Below are 26831 nucleotides of genomic sequence, written 5' to 3'. Positions count from 1 at the left end.
GTTGTCGCAACTGCATTAGTCACTCGTTACCCTTGATAGCCTCAGTTCGGTTTGTTCGCGCGGAGGAAAGCTTCGCGAAATGTAAGTCATTCCAGCCGCGGTTGAAGGTCTGCTACCTGCTTCTTCTGCTGTGTTTCATCGCAATTTTGTCTTTGGCCCCGGTCGATTGCAGCTCATTCAACGCCAACTCGCTCCGCGTTCGGTCCGGTCCGGTTCGTAGACAAACAACGAGGAAGTGAGCCAGTTAATGTGAAAATGAACTAATTTCGCTATTTTCCCGTTTCGGAACTGTATCGTTTGTTGCGCCAGCCACGGCCAGTGCAGCGGCCCCTCGCAGAGAGTCTAGTGGATTTGTGCGCACACAATCGACAACCTGATCCACTGTTGGTGATAACGCAGGCCTCTGTAACGCGCTACTGTTGCTACTTTCAGTACACAGGGCAAGAGAGTTCTCCAGTTCTCGGACGTGGTCGCGTTTGTTCCGAGTTACTAGATATTCGTTCGTGACCGAAAAAGACAAACATACAACAGAGTGACTGTAAGTGTTCGGTTGTTCTATGGGGGTGTTCATTTCTGTGTTAACTATCCTACGATGAGCTATTATGAGAACTTTTGTATTGTGAGCATCTACGTGCCTGTTTTTGATATAAAGTGTTCGGTTGTGTAATGTGATTTTAACAACGTTTACTACGGCACTCAAAGGAATATGCAAGAGGTGAACTAATTTTTATGTAGTTAATAAATGTGCAGTCATGTGTAAATTTCCGGTTTTGAAAACTTTTTCTATCAAACTTTTTTATTAAATGATCTGAGGAAAGCGAAACGTACAATACAGTAAGATAAGCCAAATTTAGCTGATGATATTGTAGTTCATTTGAACCAGAACATTTGTGCCGGTGTTATCAGTTTCCCGATATTATCAGCAGAAACTTTATAAGTGGTTGATAAAACAGGATAATTAGTTGATATTGATTCCTGGGAATTATTACATTCAACCTAGTAAATGTTGTATGCAAATATAAAAATAGGAACTCAATTGACCTAGGCTGGTTTGTTTATTCAGAAAACCGCCAATTATTTGCGATAGCGGAAAGCAAGTTTAACACAAAATCTCGAGCTTTCTTCTACCCTGATTTCGTTCAATGTTTTGCCTTTCATATTGGAAAAGCGAAAATAAAATAAAACTCTATTATCTCCGAGATATGTTGAGATCAAACCCTTAACTATTAAATTCACAAAGAAATGGGTATGTGGACATGTGAGCGAAATCGTGGAAAAAACGTAGTGGAAAGATTGTTTCAAAATTCACTTTTGAAAATGTGATAATTATTTACATAAATATTTAATGATTAAACATCTTTTTCAACTCTCGTGCCTTTATGTATTTGAGCTTTTATGTATGCATGTGCGTTTGGACATGTATTTCACTCACGAATTAAAAAGATAATAATACACACAGAGATTGGTTGGCGCGAAACCACATGTGTTATAAATAGATATACCAAATAATGACAAAAGTTAGAGAAAAGTTGTCAAGAGATGACTTTTAGAAAACTATCTGAATTTTTGTTCAAAAATAGTGATAAATTAAACTATAGATTAAAGAGAAAAAAATGGATTTCAGAAATATAAATTAATTTTAAAACGGTCATTTCACTGTTGTAAATCAAATTTGTTACAATCCCAAAATTTTAAATTAAAAAAAAGTATTATAGCATTTTTGCAAATTTGTGGATTCGTCGTGGGTACCAATCTTAGTAGAATCAGAGCCATTCTATGTTAAAGGCCTTAGGCATGCATTCATTCTCACCAAATCTTTTGTTAAAATTTGTTCATATCTCCGGATAACTCATTCCAATGGACCTTCTGAAGGCTGCTTTTTAAAGAAAATTTGTCGAAGAAACCAAAGAAATATCAGCAGTGTTACCAGTTATGATATTTTTGCATCGATGATTGCGGGTTCCCGATCAAAAGAGCATAACTAAAAAAATACAAAATTCTATCAACGTGAGATACAAATAACATATTTTGATACACTTTTGTATTTTTTTATAATTTAAAAATTTTTATAATTTTGATAACGAAATTGAATCTGAATGAGTTATGATAGCAAAACGTGACATGAAGTAGTTCTGAAACAAGTCTAACTAATTTTTCGTTTTTATCAAAACCTGTTGTTTCTAACAATGTTTGTTATTATATTGTTCCATATACTATCTTATTTTATTAGAAAGCTGATATATTAGTAACAAATTTCGATATGTGTTTGATAGTAGTAGAATCATTTCTGTTATAATTTCTGTTATTTTAACACCTAACGGGACCAAATTGAAAACACAGCCTGTAAGGTTTTTCCCGTAACAAACTAACAACTTCTGTTACATTTTTGTTTTTTCTTTCTGATCGGGTTCGGATCCCACTGGATTAAGAAGATTTTTCTAAGTCTAAGTCACAGCTTCACCCCCTCGTAAAACTACATACATTTCTCTTGGTAGACGATAGGATTATACGGAGACTATTCTCGATAAATGTACGAATATCTCATGATTCCCGCGTTAATTTGAAGCACTCATTTTGAATCTGTTTGGCCTAATTTTGAATTGATCGAATAGTTAGACTACAGTTTTAGAGAAAGTAAAAGTGCTTGAAATCAATATTTGAACACCCCCATTTCAACCGTACCGCAACAAAGAAACGATTCATTCTCAGCTTGTTACATAAATCATATCGAGTAATTCTTTCTCCGTCTCTGTGTTTCGGCGCAGAAAAGAAGCTAGCAACTAGCAACAACAATAACAACGACTACAACTGCAAAATAGTGCTGCTAATTACTGCAATACGATAATGAGCAAACCGGCGGGCATTACGATCAAGTCGAACCGCATTTCACGCGACAGCGGCATTTGTGTGGAAGACACCAGTCGAAGCAAATCACCCCTGGGCCTGGGTGAGAGTGCGGTGAAAAGGCGTTTTCCGGCTGGTGGAGGCGGTGCAGTTGGAAAACCTGTCGGCCGCTCGTCGTACGTGCGGCGGTTGACGCAGCATTTCGAAAATTTGACCTGCCACGATGAAAGTGACCGCAGCACACCGACCTCAACCACTTCAGAGGAGCGCTCGTCCGGGTCTTATCATTCCGACTGGAATCTAAATGTGACAACGAGGAGTGTGCGGGAGAAAACGGTGGTAGCGGAAGTTGAACAGCGAGTGCAAAGTGTAGATGAGTGCGATAAAAAATCCGATCCAAGAATGGATGACGCAGTGGAAGTGATTGAACATATTTATGAAGAAATTTTAGGTGGCAAAAGTGATTCCTCCAAATTTAGTGTTAGACAGCAGATGCACTTCACATCGACCGTGGAGTTTGACGATATTGATCGACCTGGGGTTCACCGGGAAGGCGATACCGAGCCTGCAAACGTACACGGTATCGATAAGATTACGAAGGCCACCCGCTTCAGCAGTCGGACAAGGTAAGGGACGAGTTTTGACGTACGGTATCACGATAAGACGTTATCAATTAAAGTTTATTTGGGTAGTCAATGCCGTTTGTTAGAATTATATGCACTAAAAAGATAACGCTTGTATGGGATACAAAAATTGGAAAAAAAAACTTAAAATTGCTTAGCGAACTTTCCATTCCAATCCGTTGTCATCATTATATATAAATGAAAACCAAAATTATGGGTTACAGTGCTCAATGGCTCTTACTCAAAACTAAAAAAATAAACTGATTTGGGTGGAACAAATCGAGTACCATGGAATGGGGTGATATCAATAACTTTTTACAATACTTTCGAATTGACTCAGTTCATGTTGATATTTTCCGAAACAATGTTTATTGGAAATGAAAACAGATATGTGCCGAAAACAAAACCCAACGGCTGGCTATGAGTGGAACTTCTCTTACCTACTCTACGAAACAAATCCGCGAATTCTCTATGGTTCTATGAGGTGAATCGAAATGCAATTGACCACCCATGAAATTCATATATATCATAAGCATTATTGGTAAATGATAGTTTTCTGAAAAAATTTCATTGTGTTTCATGAGATGAAATATGAGATAAAGTAAAATCAACATCTTCTAATCAAGCATTTCATCACGAATTTTGAGATGATGAATATCACCCTTTTTCACGGCAGCTAAATTTATTTCAAAGCAGTTTTGTTATTGTAATAATAATCTTCACTAACAAAATTTCGTCTCTAAATTAGTTGTCCTAAATATGTGCAACAAGTGAATCCTATATAAACAACAACTCTCAAACATACTTGATGAATCATAAAGGAAAATTTCGGACGAGTTTATGTTTACTTCAATTTCAATCCGCTTTAGTTGAATGCAGTTGTTGTAGGTGCTGTTTAAGACACTTAGTCATTACACGATTGAGTCTCACAGAGAGCTGGGAGTGGCATTAGACTCTTTTTCCTGGCTTTCGCATATTGAAGCAGCTGTGCAAATCCAAATTGGAACAACACAAACAACAAAATCGCTTGGCAAAAGAATCATTTGATTTCGGTAAATCGGCCCATTTTTTGGAGTTAAAGAGAAAACGCAAGAAACAATAACTTACAGCGAGTCTGACGTGGGACAGGTCTTACTTTAGTAGTTAAAAGTGTAACGAAAATGTGTAACGAAATTAATACCTACTATGTTACTACCCCTAAACAGATTTAAAAAGATAATGTCGTGATCGAAAGGTGAAAGTTACCCCAAACTTGTGGTATAATAATTGTCATATCTTTCCAATAGTATATTAATTAAAAATAGAGTTGAGAATCAATCATTTCGGTTTAGTTTCACAGCATTCAATCAATCACCACCTCACTTTCAAAGTTGGGAACAGGATGGTATAGTGTAGAACTGTACTTTTTATATACCGATTTGAATGCATGCAATGTTACAATGTTAATGTGGAGTTCTCACAAACGCAACAATATAACACGTATCGTGACGTGTTGCGGTTTGCAAAGAAGACAAGAAAATTGTTCTTTTGTCGGATGGAAGTGGATACTAAGAGTGCAACTGTTGCGTGTTACATATTGCCGATATGCAACTGGGAGAAACTAGTGGTAGGCACTAGTGCTGGGACTTTAACCGGATATATTAGTGATCCGGTTATCCGAAGCTCGGATCACGGATGTGTAAACGAATATTACTCGGATATCCGGATATCCGGATACGGATAATCGAATAGTCGGATATCCGGATATCCGGATTTTTTTTCTGTCTTTTAGGCCCGTTCGAATGAAATGTAACGCGAAAAATGGCTTTTACCACAATCCCCCAACCCCTCGTAAGTAATTATTTGCATAATTTTCATTAAACTATGTTTGGATACAATATCCGGATATCCGACTATCCGAAAATCCGGATATCCTGTCGGATAATATCCAGATATCCGGTTGATCCGGATTTTGGATATTTGTCGGATATCCGAGGTCGGTTATCCGGATATTTTAATCCGGATAGTCCCAGCACTAGTAGGCACGAGTATGAATATCGGAATTCTGCTGTGATGTCAACCTATAACCATCTCTTTAAGACGTTACATTTTCTCTAATATAGTATCGTGACTTTTCTAAAACGGATTTTACATTGTTAGCAAAACTCGCCGAGCTTTTCTGTTTGAAATTGGATTAGTTTCGTATATACCGCTTGTTATGTGCAGCATCATCTTTTAATCACAGTTGCAGTTTACACATCATGGTTAGACCGCGATTTACTCACTGACATAAGGATATGGCTGAAGAGTTTAATGAATAATAATTTACGTAGTCCCACGTCTACGATGCGGTCGTGTCTTGGATACCACCCTCCATCTACTTTTTTTTTGTTAATAACATGCTGCATTATTTTATCCAACTCTTTTTAGTATTGTAACACCTTTCAAAATACTATGTAGCAACCGATTCGATTGGAAGAAATGTAACCATTAATGCAAGCTTCCAGAGTTCAAAAAACTGGAAAAATTACAATAAATGTTTCCTGTTTTTGATAGAAATGCCCTTTTAATGGTATGCAGGTGCACTCTAGTTTTCATTCCCTTTAAATATATATTACTTTTCATCAAGATTGGCTTTTTAAAATTGTAAATCAAGTAACTTTGAACAGTAGAAGACAACTGTATTTTTTCCCAAAAACATATTTTTTGCGTTACGTTGAGAAACAACAAAGTAATCGTCATACTTAAAACATATTTTTTTCAGATAAACTAAATGAAAATTCGCCAAAGTTAAAAATATGATCAAGGCTTTATTTCTCAAAAAAAGACAATGAGGAAGCAGCATGGTTCCAAAAATATAATCAAAAATATTGTAATCATTTCGAGGTTTTTTTCTCTCTGTGTAGCTTATACGAGACTAAATTAAATTTCTTAAAACAGCGGTTCTCAACCTGGTGTACGCCCCCTTTGTACCCTTCAGAGGGTACGGGAAAGAAAAATCAGTAATGGCATACAAAGCAATTTTTTTAATAATACTTCATTTATCGAACAAACCATAGTTCAATTTGAAACTAGAACTAGACTACCACAATATTTATCGAGAGTAGATACTCTCTAGCGATAACTCAGGAGCTTTCGGATAATCTACCACACGAACTGACTGCTAACTTATCAACTTAATTTTTATAACTTAATTTTACAAATTCCTTATTCACTATAAAGTCGTTCTTCACTGCGATGATGCGAGCAACCACAAAGAGATAGCGATGACGTTTCGAAGGGCCTTTTATATCTCCTATTGATCGATACTGATTTATCGATCTCCTCGATCGATTCCAGCTCAGTGGACAGGTTGTTCGAAGATCAAGTGGTCTAATTTGTTGGAGAATACACTCTTATCGCGGGTATGCGATCACTCTCTTACACTCTGTCAGAACATTCCAAACCAGTGGGTACATTTGATTTGGAAAATATTGACAAGCGGTACGTGGTCAAAAAAAAGTTGAGAACCGCTGTCCCATAACATTATTTTTGACGTCATTTTAATGCTTCAACGCCACGCTTCAGCGACCCGCTTTGACGTCACGTTTTATTTTACGGGAACGCAATACGCCACAACTACTCTTTTTCTTAGGTTATAGAACAACTCGCTTGAGCCTGGTTTATCCCACCGCTGTCACCACGTGAAGCTCAATAATGGTTGACAATTTTAAGCACGTTCACTTGGAAGAAAAGTCACAGACGTGAATAAACTGGATTAGATCATTTTTTTGGATAAAAGAAAAACGCACACTTTTGACTAAATGCTCGATAACCTCTTTCATTATTTGGTCCCGCAGGAGCACTTCTTAGTTAAGTTTCCAAGTTGTAGAAGTTTGCGATGAATTTGCACTTAATTCAATTGATAATTTTTCAGTACCGAACTAAAAGCCACCTGTTCCCTCCAAGTGTGGTCCCCGTGGCTCTGTGGTTAGCGATGTCGGTCGTTAGCTCTCTCACACGGTTGTGATATCGGGTTCGATTCCCGATCGAGTCGAGGAACTTTTCGAGCTGGAAATTTACTCGACTCAGCACTGGGGCACGGTGTATCGTTCTACTTATCATACACATGCAAAATGTGCCAAAAACAATATCGATAACGAATTCTCTCAGCTAATCCAGTTGATAGAGACCGCTATTAGCTCCAAGGCTAAGCGTGCGATATTGTGTTTTGTTTCCCTCTGAGTGCTCACGAATACTCAATTTATCATAAATAAATCTAAGCCGACAATTGGCTCCACAAATAATGGCACCGGCGTTAACTACTTTCTTACTTACTTTCCTAGTGAAACATCCCTAATGATTTTACCTGCGTCACAATGTTGCGCTAACAAACTCGGTCCGTGGCATCTTTCCTCCATTTTCTTGAGCGTCCTACACATCCAACAATTTGATCCACTTGGTCCAGTTACCTAATTCGTTACGCTCCTCTACATCTTGAACCAGCCGGATTCGAGACGATCATCATTTTTCCGGGATTGTTGTCCAGCATTCTTGCAACTCATTGCGACCTTCAAGCTTTAGTGGCTTTCTCGTGGTTCAATCTTCGCCTCTATACGCCAACCTCACATACTCCGCCAAAGATGGCTTAGCTCAAGTCGCTGGAACACGACTAATGCCCGCAAGTCCTCTTTGTTCATGTTTCGTGCCCGTAGAAGACTATCAATCTTGCAAGTGTCTTATACAAAAGCCAGTTGGTACGTTGGCGAAGTTTACCAGACTTCAAGGTTTTGTGGATTCCGTAGTAGGCACGATTTCCAGCTATGATACCAATGATCTGAAGTACCAAAATCCGTCAACCACTTCGAACTCATCTTTGTCGATTATTCAAGATGTCGTCCGACATCCTTACGACATGTTCAGCCTACCGCAACCTGCCAATCTTGGCGGTGTTGACGATAGACGGCTCTTTCGATGGCAGCTCATGCAGTTCGTGGTTCATTCGACTTTTCCACGTTCCATTCTTCATCTGCAATACACTGAAGATGGTACGCAACACCTCTCACTCGAAGACCGCAAGGACGCGTTGGTCCTCCACAAGCATAGTCCATGTCTCATGGCCGTAGAGGACTACCAGTCTGATCAGCGTTTTCTAGATGGTCAACTTGGTCCGGCGGCGAACGTCCTCCGGAGACCAAAGTATGCACGTTTTCCTGCCATAATGCACCGATGAATATCTCTGCTGGTATCGTTGTCGGCAGTCGGCAGTTACCAGTGAGCCCAGGTACACGATCTCTTGATCTTGATTTCATCACCACTAACTTGAACTTGCAGTGAGAGGTTAGCGCTGTCTTATCGTGAACCCCTTCCTTTCATGTACTGCGTCTTCGATGCTTTGATGACCAGTTCAATCTATTCGACTGTACGTCTTCACAAAGGTACGAGCTGAAATGGCGATATCGTCCGAATATCGTGTCATTTCAAGGGCAACATTAAACAGTAGGCACGAGGGACCATCACCTTGCCTTAAACCTCTTTGAGCTACAAAAGGTCTCGAAAATACTAGAACTACACACATTACTCAATCCATCGTCGCTTTGACCAACTGTCGATGCGTCCTTAAAAAGGTCTGTAGTAAACAATGCCCTACGGACAGACAGGGGCAATCAGTAGGCAGCGGCTTTTGAGGCTTGGAAGATGAAAGCCAACCGTCCAGGGTAGTTTACGAAGAACGAATGCCGTTGAACTAACTCTAATCTTTCCACACCATTGTTGCAATAATGTCGTACAATGATTTAAGTAGGAATCCGTGAATTCCTTAGCAGTCGTGAAGATAATACCCAAAACTCTAGAGACTTTATTAACGACGTACGAAATGTGAGGCTCGAAAGTAAGCTGAGTATCTAGAACTACACTAAGGTCGCTTTTTACGCGGTTTTTGTTTTACGCGGCTTTTTTACGCGGATTCCGGAATTAACGCGGTTTTTTACGCGGATTCCGGAATTTACGCGGTTTTTTTTACGCGGATTCCGGAATTTACGCGGTTTTTTTTTTCGCGGCACGTATCCCCCGCGTAAAAAGCGACCTTAGTGAGCTCCCAAATTCTCAACTTGGTTTACACGCCCGATTTCTGTCCCTTGCAAGGCGTGTTTAAAATGGCTCGTCTGTTTTTTTTTTCGTGAAAACGAGATAACCGAACATTTTGGCGGATTGGCATCCATACAGTTCCGATGTCACAAATCGGCAAAGATATCCAGTTGACGTTGAAAGAATCATGATTGTATGAATACAAAGATGAAGTTTCAGGTCATCTGCGTAAGATAGCCGTGGTCTTTTAATAACTCGGTTCACGTCGTTGAAGTGAAGCAGAAAGATAAGTGGTCCTAGGTGGCTTCCCTGCGGTAGCTGTATGTAGCATTAAAGTAAGTGGATTAGCAATTCCAGAGACCGGCGAGATACGACGTTGATCCCGAATTTGTCAAGTTTAGCCATGGTGGTTCAATTTATCGAAGACAGCTGCCAAGTCAGTGTAGATGGCATCCATCTGAGCACGTTTCGACATACTGTCGTTGATGTGTGAAGCGAGACACCACAGATTAGTGGCAGTGGAGCGACCACCAGTGAATCCATGCTGGTCTGTGCTAATAAAAAGCTTGCAGTGGGCGAGTAATGGTTCGATAATGACAAGCTTGAACAATATTTGGGAGAGTGCCTACAACCTTGTAGGCGGCTTTCAGCAGAGTGATTGCCCAGTAAATGCAGCACTCCAGCTTGTCGCCCTTCTGTAGATGGGACACGCAAGATCTTCCATCCACTCTTTCGGTACTCGTGCTTCCTCCCAAATCTTGACAATGACCCAGTGCACGGTCTAGTGGAAAAATTTGAATCCACACTCACAGTACTGGGCCGCGATAGGTTCGGACGTCGATAATATCCAAGAAGTGCCACCGTTAAGCAGAACGTGACCGATTTGCGATTCGGTTTGTTGAGATGATTTCCAGGTGTACCAATATGGGAGGGTATATTGGAAGTAGGTACACTACGTGACCTCCATGTTCATGTTCTTGGAGGCGGCGATGTCAATGAGTTCGTTTCGTTTTATTTTCGATCGTGTACTGGTGTGCGCTGAACTTACCAATAACCGGTCGAAATTCCACCTTCTGGCCGACCGAAGATCTTCAATGACGTTTTTTATGTCATGTTTTGGGCAGTTATCGTAAGCTCCAACTGCACGTAGAAGGCGTGCTTATCATCATCGTTACTTCCTAGGTGAAAGCCGCAACGTTCTGTAGTGCTGCCCATATAAGCCGGATGTTTCTTGTGGTACAAAGTGTACTTCAATAAGTGATGTTTCCCAGCTCATTCAAAACGCCCTCGAACTACAACCAATCTTCTTGACTATCTTTGCTCACCCCCCACAAGTGATTTTACCGTAACACAATATGGCGTCGTTTGTTCACATTAATTAGGAGAGATTGACGCTCTATTGTGATGTTGGAAATTCTAGAATATTATTAAATTAAATCAACTTTAAATTAAGATTTGGATACGGTAATAAAAAATTATCACTGGTATTCGTACCGGTGATGTCTTCGTCGTCGAGCACGTCCAACTCGGTGATGCCTGCAATCATCAAACTCGGAGCTGTACTCGGCAATAACTTACGCTTGCCGTTCACTAAATAAAAATCTTGTTCGCAGAAGTGGCGAGAGCAAATCCTTGCGCTTGTTTTGCTCCCAACAGTAGGCAGATTTGACAGTCCGGAAATAAAGAGAATTCGACATCAACGACGATTTCTTTTGTGATCAGTTGGAAATATTAAATGTCAATCTATTAGTAAGGCTTACATGTGATACAAGCTGTACTATTCACCTGTGTGTTTAACTCCACCATTACTCCATGCAAAATGCATGTTACTATCACAGTACGGAATAATGCATTTCATCTATCACAACATCACACTATAAGCGTTACAATAACGGTATATTCGATAAAAAATCGCTACAAAATTAGCGAAAGAACCCGAAACATAAATAAACAATCTCAGAAATCTGGAAATGTAACCACGGTTACCAGTCTCCCCTACTCGTGACCAACCGGTGTGTGTTACGCTTGGTTACGATGGAAATTCACATTTATATTTACATATGCATTGATGTGAATCCAAAAAGCTATGATTCATTGATACTTCCACGAACTACTCTCACCAGCTGTGACGAACGCGAGCTCCGTCCTTTACTTCTAACCCTTATCACCGGCAGACAGCCTGTGGAGCGATTAGACGTTATCAGTAACATTCCAGGCGGCAGGTCGCATTCGAGAAAGCTTTTTCTCTGTTCAGTCTGGATATTTACAATTTAGTTATCATTATTTAGCATTTCGAAACTGAAGCATATTTTCTCTATTGTTTCATATTTTCAGAGGCGCAGATCTCGCACAGGAAGCTTCAGAGTCGCTTATAGTGGCAGAGGCAAGAAATGTGCTTCTATCAAGTGAACCTGTTTACGATGATCACCACGGCTACTACGATGAGGATGACGACGATTTCAGCGGAACGGATTCTTTCGATTCTTCCGACGACGACGACGACGACGACGACGGCGACGCCGACGAAGAACGTGCGATCATCGAATCCAGGCCCGATTCGAATTCATCTCTCAAATCGGAGTATGTTACGCAATGAAACGGAATTTCAACTTGGAGGCTAATTTTGTTACTCATAAATTTGTAGACGCATCACCAGCATCATGAAAGAGCTGCTGGAGAATGAGGAAAATTATGTCCAAACACTTGCCAAAGGGATTGAGGATTACGTTAGGGTAATGAGCCAGAAAGATCTACCGTTAGGACTGCGAGGGCAGCGCTATCACATTTTCGGTAATATTGAAAACATTTACGAGTTCCATAAAGAAAAGTTCCTACCAAAGCTCCGGGAAAACCGCGCGAGTATTCAGGGCATCGCAGAAACCTTCATACAATTCATCGAACAGGATCGGTTCTATTGCTACATTCTGTTTGCCCTCAATCGTCCAAAATCGGAAAAGATTTGCAATAAAAACTTGGAATTTTTCCAGGTATGTTAAGTGATCCATTTGTTTAAATACATTCATTACAGTGTTTGATACATTTCAGGAACGCCAACACGAAGTTGGTGACAAATTAGGACTGAACAGCTTTCTCCTGCAGCCGATTCAACGATTGCCGCGATATAAGCTATTACTGGCGGAAATTAATAAGGAAGTGCTCAAGCTGATAGCCGACTGTTTGCTCACATCAGTGAAGGACGAAATCGGTATCCTCTGCAAGGCAGAAAAGCGCCTGGAACGGTTCATTGATGTTGTTAACGAGGCTATGAGTATCAACGATATTAAAGAGTGCTATGACGTAAGTGTTCTCTATATTTGATAAATTGTATAACAGAGTGAGAATCAAACGATAGAGTATGACAATTCGGATTAAACTTTTGCTTTTCCAACACAAAAGGATGCAAATTCGATGCAAGCGGAACTGCTGAACCCATTATCATTAGCTTTCAACATCTTTAGTCAAATCGTTGAACCATGTCCGGTGTTAATTCTCAGGGCTAGGAAATGCAAAAACCCAGAGAAAAATAAAGCAGTGAGTTGTGCTCATACCGTCATGATTTCAAAGTGGTGTTTGTTAGAGGGTTTCTTGGTCATGGATTATCACACCGGGAGAAAAGATATAATTTGTTATTCTCATCCCTCATGTAGTATGGATTCCAGCAAATATGAAATCGAGGCACATTTTTTTGTAAATACAATTCAATCTTGTAAATAATAAATTAAAGTAATATTTAAAACCTCAACCCTCCCATTCAAATCTGCCAATAGTTTTGGAATGGAATAAAGTCTTCTTAATATTTTTCAAAAGTGGATCCATTAATAGTTATCAAATTTTAACACACGAATGAGTCAAATGGTTGAATATTCCACAATCGTTTAAAAAAACACAGGAAGGTTGTGTGCAAAGCCACGACCGCAAGGTTGCAGTAGAATACTTTTACAAAAAAGATAACCTGGTTGCTTGCGTGTCAGCCATTTTGAAATCGGAGTTATTAAGGACAGTATCAACAAACCGTAATAAACATCACACTGCTGTGCATTTGCAGCAGCATCAAACCTCAGTAGCAGTTTATTGATAACCATTCATTATGCTCTTCCAAATACATTCAGTAGCCTTGAAAAAGGCCGATTGCTGCAATTGCAATTTTCATTCAATTATTGCATAAAAGTTTCATGGTCAGATAGCGTGCGATATCCGCTCTGACATAATAAATTTTTTGAACGTTGTGGAATGATATAACTGGAAAAATAGGTGTGGCTAAATTATTTCCAGCTATACCATTCTACAACGTTCGAAAATTTTTATTTCGTATGTCGTAATACTCATGTACAAAAAATACATCTCATTCATTCTGGACTCGCCATTATTTTCATTTCCTACAGATTTTCTCAGTTTCGTAAAACGAATGTACAAAAACGATTTCTTGTGGACATTCTGTCGAGCTGGACCGATAGAGCTCTCATTAAGGCAACAAAATAATATGTATTGTGTCGTGTTGTGCGGCTTGGAAGAAAAAAATGTTCCCGTCCCCGTGTCGCATGGAAGCAAATTGTTGCGTGTTTGATATTGCCGATGGTAGACATGAGTATGAAGGTCGAAATTCTGCAATGATGTCTAACCATAACCGTCTTCTTCAAGGCGTTACATCCTTCTTAATGAAGTGTTGTGAATTTTCTAAAACAGACTCAGCATCGTGAACAGAACGTGCCGAACTTTTCTAATTGAAATCGGATTTGTTTCGTATATACCGCTTGTTATGCATAGTATCGACAAATCGTAATAAACATCACACTGCTGTGCATTTGCAGCAGCATCAAACTTCAGTTGCAGTTTATTGATAACCATTCATTATGCTCTTCCAAAAATATTTAGTAGCCTTGAAAAAGGCCGATTGCTGCGATTGCAAATTTCATTCAATTATTGCATAAATGCTTCATGGTAAGATATACCCGCTGCAACTGCTACGCTATTCGTAACCATGCCACAGTTGTGGCCGCTATACGCTGTCATTGGTATCCACTGTCTCTGCATCAGCTGGCCCAGCTGCTGTCTATGCTGAGAGCCGCTGCAACTAGTGCGCTATCCATTGCTACTCCACAGCTGTGGCCGCTATCCGCCATCGCTGGTATCCACTGCACTCCTACTGCTGCTGCTAAGAGATGACTGCTGTTGTCGTTGTCTAGAACTATTATGAGCGGCATTGACTGAAACAGGCTCTTATATAGGCCAAATAGCATATATTCAATTGCAAGGTATATGATTCTGTCGACCGTGCTTGGGAAGCAATCTTATAACGACCAATCCGAGGTCGAATTTTTCGTTTTGACAAGGCTTGACTATTTTCAATAGTACAATAGTTTGAATAATACAATTACAATTATCTTCATTTGGGAAGAATCTTAGAAGATTTTCCAATCTATTGCTGCAAGAACGAAGGAAATCCATCGAATACTAACCGATTTATTAGCATTTGAAATTGGACATATTTTTCACTTTTTCCGGTTTTAGATTTTCATTTCACATCCCTATGTAGCCGAACTTCCTGAGAGAAGTATTCTACTTCAAAAAAACAATGATAATTCTCATGATTTCGAATAGTTGAATCCACAAGTAGTTCTATTCCAATTTCCATTTATGAAATATGACAGGCCTCAACTGTTCAATGGTTGAACTGTTGATATTTCTAGCAAGGATTTTCTCACCTTTTCAATGATGTTACTCTCTGAAACCCATATCAATTGTATAGTTTAAATTTTGTCCAACCGTACTATAAAATCAATTCTAAGAACGGTGTCTTGTATATAAATTGTAGAAAAAAACTCCAACTATTAACTTGTGAGTATTGAATGATATCAAAGACACATTAAAATATTACCTCTACTTCACTTAGTCCTGGTCTACTCTTCACCTAAGCATCTCGACACTTGCAAGCCTGCTTCAACCTGGTCAAGCCATCTAGCACGCGGACCGTCGGAGTCTTCTAACCTTCGTCAGATGCGTAACCGGAATCTATTTCATACATCGAAGTTAACCCTCCCAGTTGGTCTCGATGCTGGTCTAACAAGCCAGTCGTCGTATCTTCGAATCTCGGTTCGGGATTCTCTCTCCCGAAGGACACTTCGCGTAGGATCGCGTAGCGCTAGCCTCGCAATTGTTCTGTACACTATAACGGTTGGTTGCGAATTCAGTGTCGAATAAAAAAAAGGTCAAATTCCGGAACGGAATGTAGTACCTGGGCTTTGCTTTACTTTTTACCTCGGAGTTTCGTTAGTGCGGCGTTTGCTCCGAGATTAGAGCGTCCTGCGAAGGGCAAAGTAGACCCGTTTTCCAACTTGAAGGCGTTGTTGGCTCTATTTACTTGTATTATTGTCGGCGATTACTGGGGTCCCCAAGTATACGAACTTACCTACTTTGGAAGGATTCGAAAGTGCCCCCGACACGCTCATGTAACGTATCACCCGGTTCAAGGGAGCTTTGATCAGTCGTGTCAGTTTTTCTGAAAAACCGTATTTCCCCTGCTAATAACATTGCGCGTGTCATTAAAAGTGGCTTCTGGTCATCACGATATATATGCTTATGCTAGCGCTTCATTCTTCTCATGATTGTGGTCAATTCAATTCCTCGATATTTGACCGAGTTTTTTTTTCATGGCGATACATAGATATTGAGAAGCTGTGAAGTTGATAGATTGTTGGTCGTTGTCGTTAGTTTTGGTGTGTAGGCTGTGAGGCCCTATCACCGGCCTATTGATCACTTCTCTACCGACCTAGGTGGTTGTATGTCGCTTCAAACTGCACATAGAACGATTCATCGTCAGGTCTGCACCTTGATGATGCTGTAGTTAAAGAAGTAGTTGGTAAAACTGGGTCTACAACAGTTACCTGCAGTTTCAGATATCGGGTTTCCATTTCTGATTCGTTTTTCGTTGCCTAGCTCCTTACCGAATGTTTCGAGATGTAAACGTTTTTTTGCTTGTTCGTAAGTGAATTGTTAAGGTAGATAACCTTACTAGGGCCACGCTAGCGAGGCTCGTCTGTAGCGTTTGAGACAACCTGTTCCTTAACTCAAAGGCCCACTTCGGGTCGAACGCCCATAATCTGGAAAGCAGTTGCTGTGAAAGGCCTCCTGAAGACTAGTCAAATACGCTGCCCAGCCCAGGTGGTAATTAGAGGTGAACAACCCAGTCGCGAACTGATCTGAAGAGTTGGTTCATCAAAGTCTGTTTCAAAGAGCTGTAATTCACCCCGTTAAAAGCAAAGCCTTAGTAGTACATTTCGATTCGGAACTTTACCTTCTATTTTTTTATTATACATAGACTTCGCAGTCAACTGTTTAATGTACAGGACAATTGCGGGTTAGCGCTACGATCCTTCCGACACTAAAGCCTGTATCAGACTAACCGTTGTAGCGGTTGACCGTTACCGTTCCGTTCCTTTTCGACCAATCAGAGCACAGCGGTCGACCATCGCTTGTTGTTGTTGTAAAAAATAGAATTATTTCTATTTTTGCCGCCAACCGTTCCCAACGGTTGGCGACTGCTGTCATTGACATGGCGAAGGCAAACGTGCCTCTTCACACCTACACAAAGTCACATATAGAGACTTATCGAATAAAAATGTGTGCTTTTTTTTTGGCACACACGACAGCCAGTCAAAACATTGATAGCACCGGCAACGCTGGTTGGCGATGTCAAATTTCAACCAACGCACACTGGCAAAAATGAACCCAAATTTCCACTAATTAAAAGCCGCTGGGCTGGATATCTTAAATATAGCATGTAAAAATTGGTCTTATGTAAAATTGGTCAGCAAATTGATTGGCGATGGTTTCATTTTGGACAGGGCACGGGAAATGGTCTTTTTACCCTCTTTTCAACCTATTTTTGAGTATTTTTGGAAATATAGACTCTTTCCCGTGCCCTGCACAGAATGAAAATATCACCTATCGATTTATTTGCCAATTTTACATAAGAAATGCTATATTTGAAGTATCCAGTCCAACGGCTTTTAATTAGTGGAAATTTGGGTTCTTTTTTGCCAGTGTGCGTTGGTCGGAAATTGACATCGCCAACCAGCGTTGCCGGTGCTATCAATGTTTTGACTGGCTGTCGTGTGTGCCAAAAAGAGAAGCACACATAATTATTTGACATGTCTCTAAATGTGAATTTGTGTAGGTGTGAAGAGGCACGTTTGCCTTCACCATGACCATGACAGCAGTCGCCAACCGTTGGGAACGGTTGGCGGCAAAAATAGAAATAGTTCTATTTTTTGCAACAACAACAAGCGACGGTCGACCGCTGTATTCTGATTGGTCGAAAAAGAACGGAACGGTAGCGGTTGACCGCTGCAACGGTTAGTCTGATACAGGCTTAACACTGCCGCAATCTCGCAGACTGACGTATGTGCCAAAGTTGTCGATTTGTGTTTTTCGTGATTAAACGATAAAACACGACCTATGAACGCCAATTCGATCAAAAGTATGAAAAATAGCAATATTAAATCACGAAAACGAAATTACGTAACCGCTATTTCTATTCCACGTGTCGTTATGTCTAAGCAAGCAAAGCCTTATGTCGTATTCATGTCATGATAAAAGCACGTCCTGAAGCCTTTTTCACCATTCTTCGCAAATCTTTTATAAATAAGGACTGCAAAGTTCATGTGAATGAAATCGCTCCAAATTCGCAGATACGCTATTCATCACTAAAATTTGTAGTCTAAATTAAATGCTTGCATTCCTCTATTATTTTAAACTAAGGTATAGTTAGCACAAAAAATAGGGTCAATAAATTTTTTTTACAGGACTATGATTTTTTAAAAACTATTTCGAAGGTTTTTGTACTCTTATTATCCTACAAAATGTCAATGTTGATGATCGATTTTGAAGGGATATAAGTGAATTACATTACGTAATTATAAGGGGGAGTTACCTTTTGTATTACTACAATATGTTACACGGGAGGAGGCGGATCATCGACAAATTATTAGTGTTGCCTTATAATCATAACGATTAAAAGAGACGACTTGTCACATACTATGATGGATGTACGTCAATCGGTTGTGGAAACAATGGAAAAATTACCGCTATTTCCACAACAAAATGACGTTGATAACATGACTTCAATTGGTGAACCTTTTTGATTGTTTGATTGAACGGATTTGATTGTTGAAATTCGTTCATAAGTTTTTTATGCAAACGTTTTTGTAACAAGCTTCGAACTGAAAATTTTACTCGCTGTCGCTTCCGTCAGTCTGCGAGATTAGGGCAGAATAGTAACTCCCGAGTAACGACTCGAACCAATGACGACTGGATTGTTAGGCCAGGATCGTACCTCGAGATCAGCTGATAGATTTCAACTCTCATTTCAGACAAAAAGCAGATAACTGATTCTTTTGATCAGACACCGCAAGCAAGAGCTGAGTAAAGGTTGATTGAGACAGACAGCGTGTGTAGCTGGGAAAGCGAAAAATAATCCAACTGAAAAATATGATACAGATTGGAAAAATATATTGCATCCAGACGAGAATGCTTCAAACTTTTCTTACCGAGCGCAGAGTTGCACGCACAATTGTCATAGAACTCCCAGCAACCAGCTACCACCGGCTGTTTGTTATGCATAGCCCATCCACCAGCCACGAGAGCTAGCAAAACTTATCTCGCCACAGTTCACGGCTCACGAATAGATAGCAAAAGTGGAAGTGAAGGTGCGAAAGAACTAGTCCACTGATCTTCTCAATCTATACAGATGCAGGCAATCCGCTCACGAGCTGATCAGAAGAGTTAGTTCTTTGAAGGAACGTAATCTTTTGGTCGCTTTCCAAAGAACTGGTTCTTCCGATAAAACTTCTTGCACGTAATAATTTAAGTAAACCGTCTATATACTACCTGGCATTTTTTTCAACGCCTGCTGAGTCCCTGGAAGAGGCCCTATAGTATAGAGCTATACATCACTGAGACATTCCGAAAAACGAAATAGTACCTATATCTTAATCATACGTTTTGTTACACTAGCTGTACTGCCGCGCATAGCATGTCAGTCCCATTTGCATTTTCAGTAAAATTGAGTTATTACGCGTAAATGGTAGCTAACAATGCATAGTTTCGTAAAAATAGATGAGCTGAACAACTTTGTTCTGAAAAACTGCTGGAAAACATCGAAACATATTGTCCCACGTTTCAGCAAGCCGAGAAAAACGCGTTTTTCTCGGCTTGCTGAAAATGCTGGTGGGACTGACATGCTATGCGCGGCAGTATAATAATTTGATTTTTATCCTGCAGTGTTCGAAGTTTGAATCTAAACGGTGTAATTTCAGAAAATTTGAACCGGTGAAAATCAATCTAACACGTTTTGACTGGACGGATAAAAGTCTTGATTTTCTTTCTTTACGGACAATGAAGAAATGAAGGAAGAGAAAATAAACATTGCATAAAAGCTAAATATTTTCTTGATATGATAACACTAACGTTCAAGGCTTGCATCCGCAATAATTCGGGCATCAAAAAATGTAATAATACACTCACAAAGCCTCATTCTTTTTATGTGGCTATTTATTTCATAACTATGGGATGTGGTTTATAAATTCACTGATTCAAACCACCATTATTCTCCATTGATGTAAAAATCTCTTACTTTGGGCTTCACTTCATTCATCCGGTTTTGAACAACTCTGGTCCAGATTTGATAAAAATGTTTGTCGTCTTTGACATCCTGCTTCTTTCCGAAAGGCATCCGCTGCACCAGAGCCCTGTACCTTTGGATTGTTGGCAGTTGTGGACGATTGGGGGGATTGACGATTTCCGGTACAAAATTAACATTTTTTGGCTTTGAATCAATCCATCACGATATTAACACAGTGATATGATACCAAATCGATATTGTATGCACTTCTTCTAGTAAATTTCCTTTTTGATTGTGCCTGTGATGAGAAAAGATAAACTTTTTCTGTCGATATACAAACTGCTAAAAAAAAATTTTTCGAATCTTTTTTGAAGAATTTAGCTATCTTATTTGTCCTCGAAATACTCTTCAGTATTCTTTCTGGCCATTACAATGTAATTAGTCAATTCCGAAAGTTGTTTGAAGTCTTCCAGGACGCATGTTTAATCGTCCATTGCGACGCATGAAAATTTTGTTAAAAAACGCAACACATTTTCCAAGCACGTGTGTTAGCCGTCAAATTTTGCTAATCATCGCGGTAGCAGACTTTATTGACTTTCCAGGACTTCAAACCGGAACGCTTCCTCAATTTCTGAACGAAAACTGGTGATATTCCTACCTTCCGAGCAACAGTTTGAATAGAGAAGTTTGAATTACTCTCCAAAATCGGCTTTACGTTTTTGTCCATAGAACTGCACGACCTATATTTATTCTAAGTTTCCTTTCACTTCTGGGTTTCATTTCGACAGGCCACCGTTTTTGTTCAGAAACCCTTTTCAAAATATCGTGGACTGTGGTTTTTGGCAAATTAACCCATTCCCATATGGCATCACCTGACATTCAAACTTTGTTCTAAGTTGATCGGTTATACTTGAAAATTTGCACGATGAAACTATTGAGTATTGTTGAAGAATAGATTGATCTTCAATATGCAATTGATTGACTAGTAATGAGAGTTTAAAGTTCATTTTTGACATTGAAATCGATTTCTCTCCGCCGGGAATGGGTTAAACTTTTTTGCGAGTTCACGTATCGAGAGATGAGAATTTTCGGCACGGATGTACAAAATCCATTTGTGCACATCTTTTTCGTTCGCTGACATCATAGGCGTAGCCAGAGGGGGGCAGGGGGGGCCTTTGCCCCCCCCCCTAAATGTTGACATTGGTGCAGAATTTTGTTTTCAATAACTCTAATAGCACAAAACGACATCTTTAGCCCATAGAAACATCTGTGTAAAGTATCAGCCAGATCAAAAATAATTGATTGAAATGCTTGCGCTATGTTGCGTGGAATTGCACAGGTTTTTCAGTTGATCCACCAAGGATATTACAACGGCAAAAGTACCGGGCAAATCCGCCTGCATCAACTAGCTTGGAGTATTGGAACCGAGCTGTGACAATTCCTTACCTTGATTCTCTTGTAACCTCACTGGAAACACGGTTCGATGAAGATAGTGCACCTGCCTACGCCTTGTCCTTGCTACATCCCGCTAACGTAATTTGCATGTCGTTGGAAGAGTTCAAGCGCAAAACCGAAAATTTCGTAATTTTTTATGAAGTTGACAATTTTGTTTTGAGGTGGAAGTTTTGTATAAACATTGCAGCAGTATGAGAGCAGGCCGTAAGAACTTGGAAGAGTTGGATCTTATAGACCTGCTAGCTGAAGCCCGTTCTTTCTTCCCTGCGACTGAGAAAACAGTTAAAATTGCACTTGCTCTACCATGGAAACATGCACGATTGAACGCTTGTTCAGCGCATTACGTCGGGTGAAAACCTGGCTGAGGTCAACAATATTTGAGCAGCGGTTGAGTGCTCTCTGCTTGCTGAGTGTTAATCGGCAGATGGTCAACAACAATCGTGAAAAGACACATGAACCGCTTCCGGAACGTTTGACATTTGATGCCCGAGGACTTTATTGAGAATCTTGACTGTGTCTTCAATCTTCACGTCCTTAGGAAGCTTTGACAGAATGTAGTTGAGATAGCGGCTGTGCAAATGGGTGTCCAGCTTTCGGAGAAGTAAACGCACCTTCGCCGCATCATTCAGCTGGCCTGCATCGCTCTCAAATAGGTCCTGGTTGCGGCTTCGTCGAAGACAAAGGGACTCCAAAATCTGCTCCGGGGTTTGATACTGACGCTGCTGGGCCGCTATCCGCTGTAAAATTTGGGCCATCTTGAGAATCATATCTTGAATTCCCGGTTGCGGCTGCTGATCAACTCTATCTTTTGCCATGGTCGTGGATTCTTGAGATCCTCGTCGCCAAAATAATATGTCCAAAGGTTTAAATGAACTTAAGAGTTTTTAGTAAAGAACATCTATTTATATTCGAGGTTGGACAAAAATTATCAAATTTTCCACTCTGATGTCAAGGACAACTTTTCACTGGTTGCCTTGATGTAACAATCACTAAAAACTAGTATTTATTTCTATTTTTCAAAACACACTAAAGTCGTTTTTTACGCGGGGGATACGTGCCGCGTAAATTCCGGAATTCGCGTAAAAAACGCGTAAATTTCGAAATCCGCGTAAAAATCCGCGTAAATTCCGGAATTCACGTGAAAAAAGCCGCGTAAAAAATCCGCATGAAAACAACCGCGTAAAAAGCGACCTTAGTGAACCATTTTTTTACTTCTAAAATTTTGAAGAGCTTGCCCCTCCCTATTTGAAATTCTGGCTACGCCCATGGCTGACATATTGAGCTTCAGTTACGGAATGTCAAAAAAAATCAAAGCAAGCGAAAGTATAGACCTCCAACTACGTCTTAGTGGAAAGAGTCGCTCATAGCTTGAGTATTACAAGAGTTACACTGATTTGAAGGGGTCCGGATTATTGCGAGTACAAACCTTATTGTGTCTATTTTTCACTTTCATGCAAAAGTGCTGAAAAATATCTGCTCTTCTCTGTAGTATAATAAATATTGAAATAATAGTAGGAGAGTGGTATCAAAGACACGACCGCATGACGTAGGACTACGGTATTTTTCTACATTTTTTATCTAACAATGCATTTTTATTTGCTGAGACATAAGAGCCCTTTGAACAATAATTAATATAAATAAAATATATAAATGAAACCATATTTATATTGGCACCTCCACTTCGCAGATATTCAAGCTGCAAAAGCATTTGTTCGTAGATTGTAATGACATTTGAATTAGCAAACTCGGTGAATTCTTCCTTTCTCAGTGAGCAGCAAATGCGAACCAATTTGGTATTTGAGATCAGCCCGATTTTAGTACTTTTGCAGTAGCCATGTACTGCTAACAGCCACCAGCACGAGATGACGGGTACTATTTTGTCTTTCCTCCTTTTAACGGCTAGCACCTAGCGTCCGTATGTCACTGGTGCGGTTTTTGAATGTAAGTGATGGAGTGAATTGTTCGAATGGTACCTTATATATCAAGTTTTCGTCAGTTATTTGAAAAGAGGGACGAGTTAAGAAAAATAGGGAATGGTATGGAAAGTAAAAAAGCATCAGATACAGAAAGTGACCTCGAGTAAAACAATAACAGCAACAACAACAACAAATCGTTTACAAAGTCAGATTGGTTGTATCCGTTAGTGTCGGCTGTGCTTGGGAAGAGAGGTGTGATTACCTGCTCGATATGATTTAGACAATCGATGGTATTCAGCATTTTCCCATAGTGTACCTCAAACAATAGGTTGTTTTTGTTACATAAATTTAACCGTAAAAGAATTTCTGATCGATTGATGCCAAAACCTCTATAACCCGATTATAAATAACTGAAAAATGAGCGCTCAAAACCTGACTACTTTTCCCTGGTTTTACCTGGTTGAATTCCTAGATTTTCAAATTCAGGTACCTAACTTTCATATTGACGTAGTCCTACGTCAAAACAAACAGGTTTTGGTCGTTTCCAATGGAGTGTGATATAATTTGCTGTAGTTCTATGAAGCAGTTAAAAGTATTGTGAAGAGGGCATAAGTAAGTAAATGAACTAATCTATAATTAACTACTCACGATTGGAATGAATGTTCCGAGTGCGATAACTTTAATTTCAATTGCTAAACATTAACAACTAATTAGAAGTTTTGAAGTCAAATTTCCACATATACTTTTTATGACATTCTAAATCCCCGTTCTAGAATATAAACACCAGAAATCCACTGAAATAATAAAGTTCTGTTTATGTAGGTGACAAGCTAGGTCATAAACCTTTCGGCTATATTTAGCTGCCTTAAAATGAGTTGTAACGAAGTGAATATTATTTTCTGATAAAAGTACGCACTGAAAATTAATTATTGCAAAAAATATTGGTGAATTAGCTAGCCTTTCAATAGCATATATAACTAGATCGAAAAGCTGTTTTAAATTCTGATAACCTCGGCCCATTATCCTTCCTGCCTTATGAGTATGAACGAACGGAATCTGTCGTGAATTTATAGTGTGAATAATCTTTGACAATTGGCCTACAAAATTCTTAAGGGAATCAAAATAATAGAGCACCTTATTCACCTCAGCACGCATCATTTAACTAATTGAGTATCAACAAAGCAACTGGTAATGGATTCACAGAACTGAACGCATCTTAGCTTTTAAAACTAACGAACTGCACAGACCTAACAGGTATCACTCTACACGCCAGTCATTCGATATTAATTTCCCATCCTTTCCTCGCCCTAGATAAATCTCTTTCATATGGGTAAATTTCGCAAAATGTTCGAAATGGATATTTACGATTGGGACCGAAGGCGGCGCTATCCGAGCAAAATATTCTTCTTTGAGAAGTGCATAATCTACACGGAGAAGTTCAAGGATTATCTGGAATACCGAGGTCACTATATCGACTCAGAGGTAGCGCTGTACAATGAAGGCAAGTGTAAGGTTTGTGTGTTCGCTAGAAAGCGGGGAATTCAAGAGGTGGAAATATCCGGCACCGAAACCGGACTGGTACAGCGAATGGCCGGCTATATCGAGAACATGATGAGGGGTTTTGCCGTGCAAGAGCGTCAGCGAATCAACGATTCCAACAGCAAGAAAAGCTACCACGAGCTGCGAGTTCCCAGCGTGAAGACCATCAATCGGGGAAGTATGGGCAGCACTATGAGTACGATTTCACTGGTCAGCAATGCTAGTAGTCGTAAGTATCAAATACTAAGCGACAGTGAAGGAGTGTAGAATTTTTTTTTATTTCATAGGTGACAGCTACGAATCTACTTCTCAGACTACATGGTATGTTGTACTGTAAGTTACTAGCTTTGTGCCCACCGTCGAATGATCTGTTTAGAATGCATTACGTAATTGTAAATAACGAATTTAGATCAAACACTTCAAATTCCAATTGAAAAGTTAAAATAAATGTGCTATGATAGTACTGTTTTTGTCTTTGATTTCTTTATGTTGCACTATTAACTATCCGTGACGTCCGGAGAGGTTATTTTGTGTTGGTAATGGTATTGGTATTAGGAAAATGTCTATCGTTAGACTGATACGTTAGTTAATCTCTTCCAGGGACACTGAGAAGCCCGTCCAAAGTCTGATATCGGCGCAGAAGCACTTTTGTCAGATCATGCTAGCAAACCGGAAATACTACTTCAACGACCTTCCCGATGACCTTTCGAGAGGAATTAGTCGATTCATACAGGTGTATGACCAAATTTTGGAAATTCACGTTAAACGAATCAACGAAGATTTCACCTCAGCGGATGCGGACATCGATAAGATTTGCGAGTTGTTCATCACGTACTTCCAGGTAAGTTTTTCTATTTAGCATAGATCGAAGATCAATAAACGTAGAATAAACAATTTTAGGAGGATTTGTTTGAACCATACAACACATACTTGATGCATTTTAAGAAGGCCGCTGGAATCATGAAAAATATTCATCGCGCATCGGTAGGCAATTTTACAACTTTACAAGTACAATTAGCTATTTTAACCAATTTCTTTTCAAATCCACCAGCGTGCATCTCTAACCGGAACAATGGTTGCGCAAACCGTCGAAGACCTCACTTTTCTGGCCATCGATGTATGGAATAAATATCATAACTTCTTTAAAACGGTAATAGTGCGCATGTCGGATCAACTGAACGAAAACGTGGATGGAATCGATAAGGACCTGTTTCGCAAACTTGCCTTCGTCGAGGTCCAGATAAACAGCTTCCGCAAAACGTTGGTTCAAAACTATCGACTGTTCAGTTTAGATGAAAATGTTTCCGCCCTCAGTCTCGGCCTGGTGGTGTATTCCGATCGGGTTCGGTATGGAAATGAGACGGTCAGTTCGCACAGAATTTTGCTATGCGAAAAGGGAGCTGTCTGCGTGAAGGTTCAATTGGTCAAGGAAGCCGAACGGCAGATGGAAAAATATACCCGCATCGTGTTTGTGGACAGTTTTCGGCGAGGGGAGATGCTGGCAAAGCAGAGCCGTAAAGCTGATGTCAGGATAAATTTCGAAATCAATGGATCGAAACATCCGGTTGACTTCGGGAACAAAGCACACAAGGATAAGTTCTACGGGAATTACTGTATGCATTATGACAAATCTGCGAAGAAACGTTAGTATATTTAATAGTTTTGAATCGAGTGTTGCCAGTAGTAAATAGGAAGACAAAACTGTAATGCATTTTTATTAGTGACGATTAAGTGGTTAAAATGTTGGTTTGATTTATGTGACGAATAAAAAACAGAATGTATTTTATCTTA

General features: G+C 39.7%; 1 protein-coding gene across 4 annotated transcripts; it reads left to right on the top strand.

Moving 5' to 3' along the window:
• On the top strand, nt 1-26831 carry LOC129723817 (uncharacterized). Of its 4 annotated transcripts, none has more exons than XM_055678269.1 (11): nt 1-81; nt 2766-3470; nt 11847-12092; nt 12157-12499; nt 12558-12809; nt 12909-13043; nt 24813-25269; nt 25328-25361; nt 25641-25881; nt 25941-26024; nt 26092-26831. In XM_055678269.1, the coding sequence occupies exons 2-11, from the start codon at nt 2845-2847 to the stop codon at nt 26686-26688; spliced, it is 3015 nt and encodes a 1004-aa protein (XP_055534244.1). In that variant the 5' UTR covers nt 1-81; nt 2766-2844; the 3' UTR covers nt 26689-26831. The 4 variants fall into 4 exon arrangements, with proteins under 4 accessions (XP_055534244.1, XP_055534242.1, XP_055534243.1 ...); XM_055678267.1 differs by having other exon boundaries at nt 11-538; XM_055678268.1 differs by having other exon boundaries at nt 11-715.

This window comes from Wyeomyia smithii, chromosome 2 (assembly GCF_029784165.1).
Source record: "Wyeomyia smithii strain HCP4-BCI-WySm-NY-G18 chromosome 2, ASM2978416v1, whole genome shotgun sequence".
NCBI lineage: Eukaryota > Metazoa > Arthropoda > Insecta > Diptera > Culicidae > Wyeomyia > Wyeomyia smithii.
The sequence above is the reverse complement of the archived record's forward strand: the minus strand, read 5'-3'. Positions and strand labels throughout refer to the sequence as shown.

Bases quoted from the DNA above. Each gene is read 5' to 3' on its own strand.
- LOC129723817 (XM_055678269.1), top strand. From the start codon at position 2,845: ATGAGCAAACCGGCGGGCATTACGATCAAGTCGAACCGCATTTCACGC. The intron at 13,044-24,812 runs GTGAGTTGTGCT...TCCTCGCCCTAG, and splicing joins ACCCAGAGAAAAATAAAGCA to ATAAATCTCTTTCATATGGG. The intron at 25,270-25,327 runs GTAAGTATCAAA...TTTATTTCATAG, and splicing joins GGTCAGCAATGCTAGTAGTC to GTGACAGCTACGAATCTACT.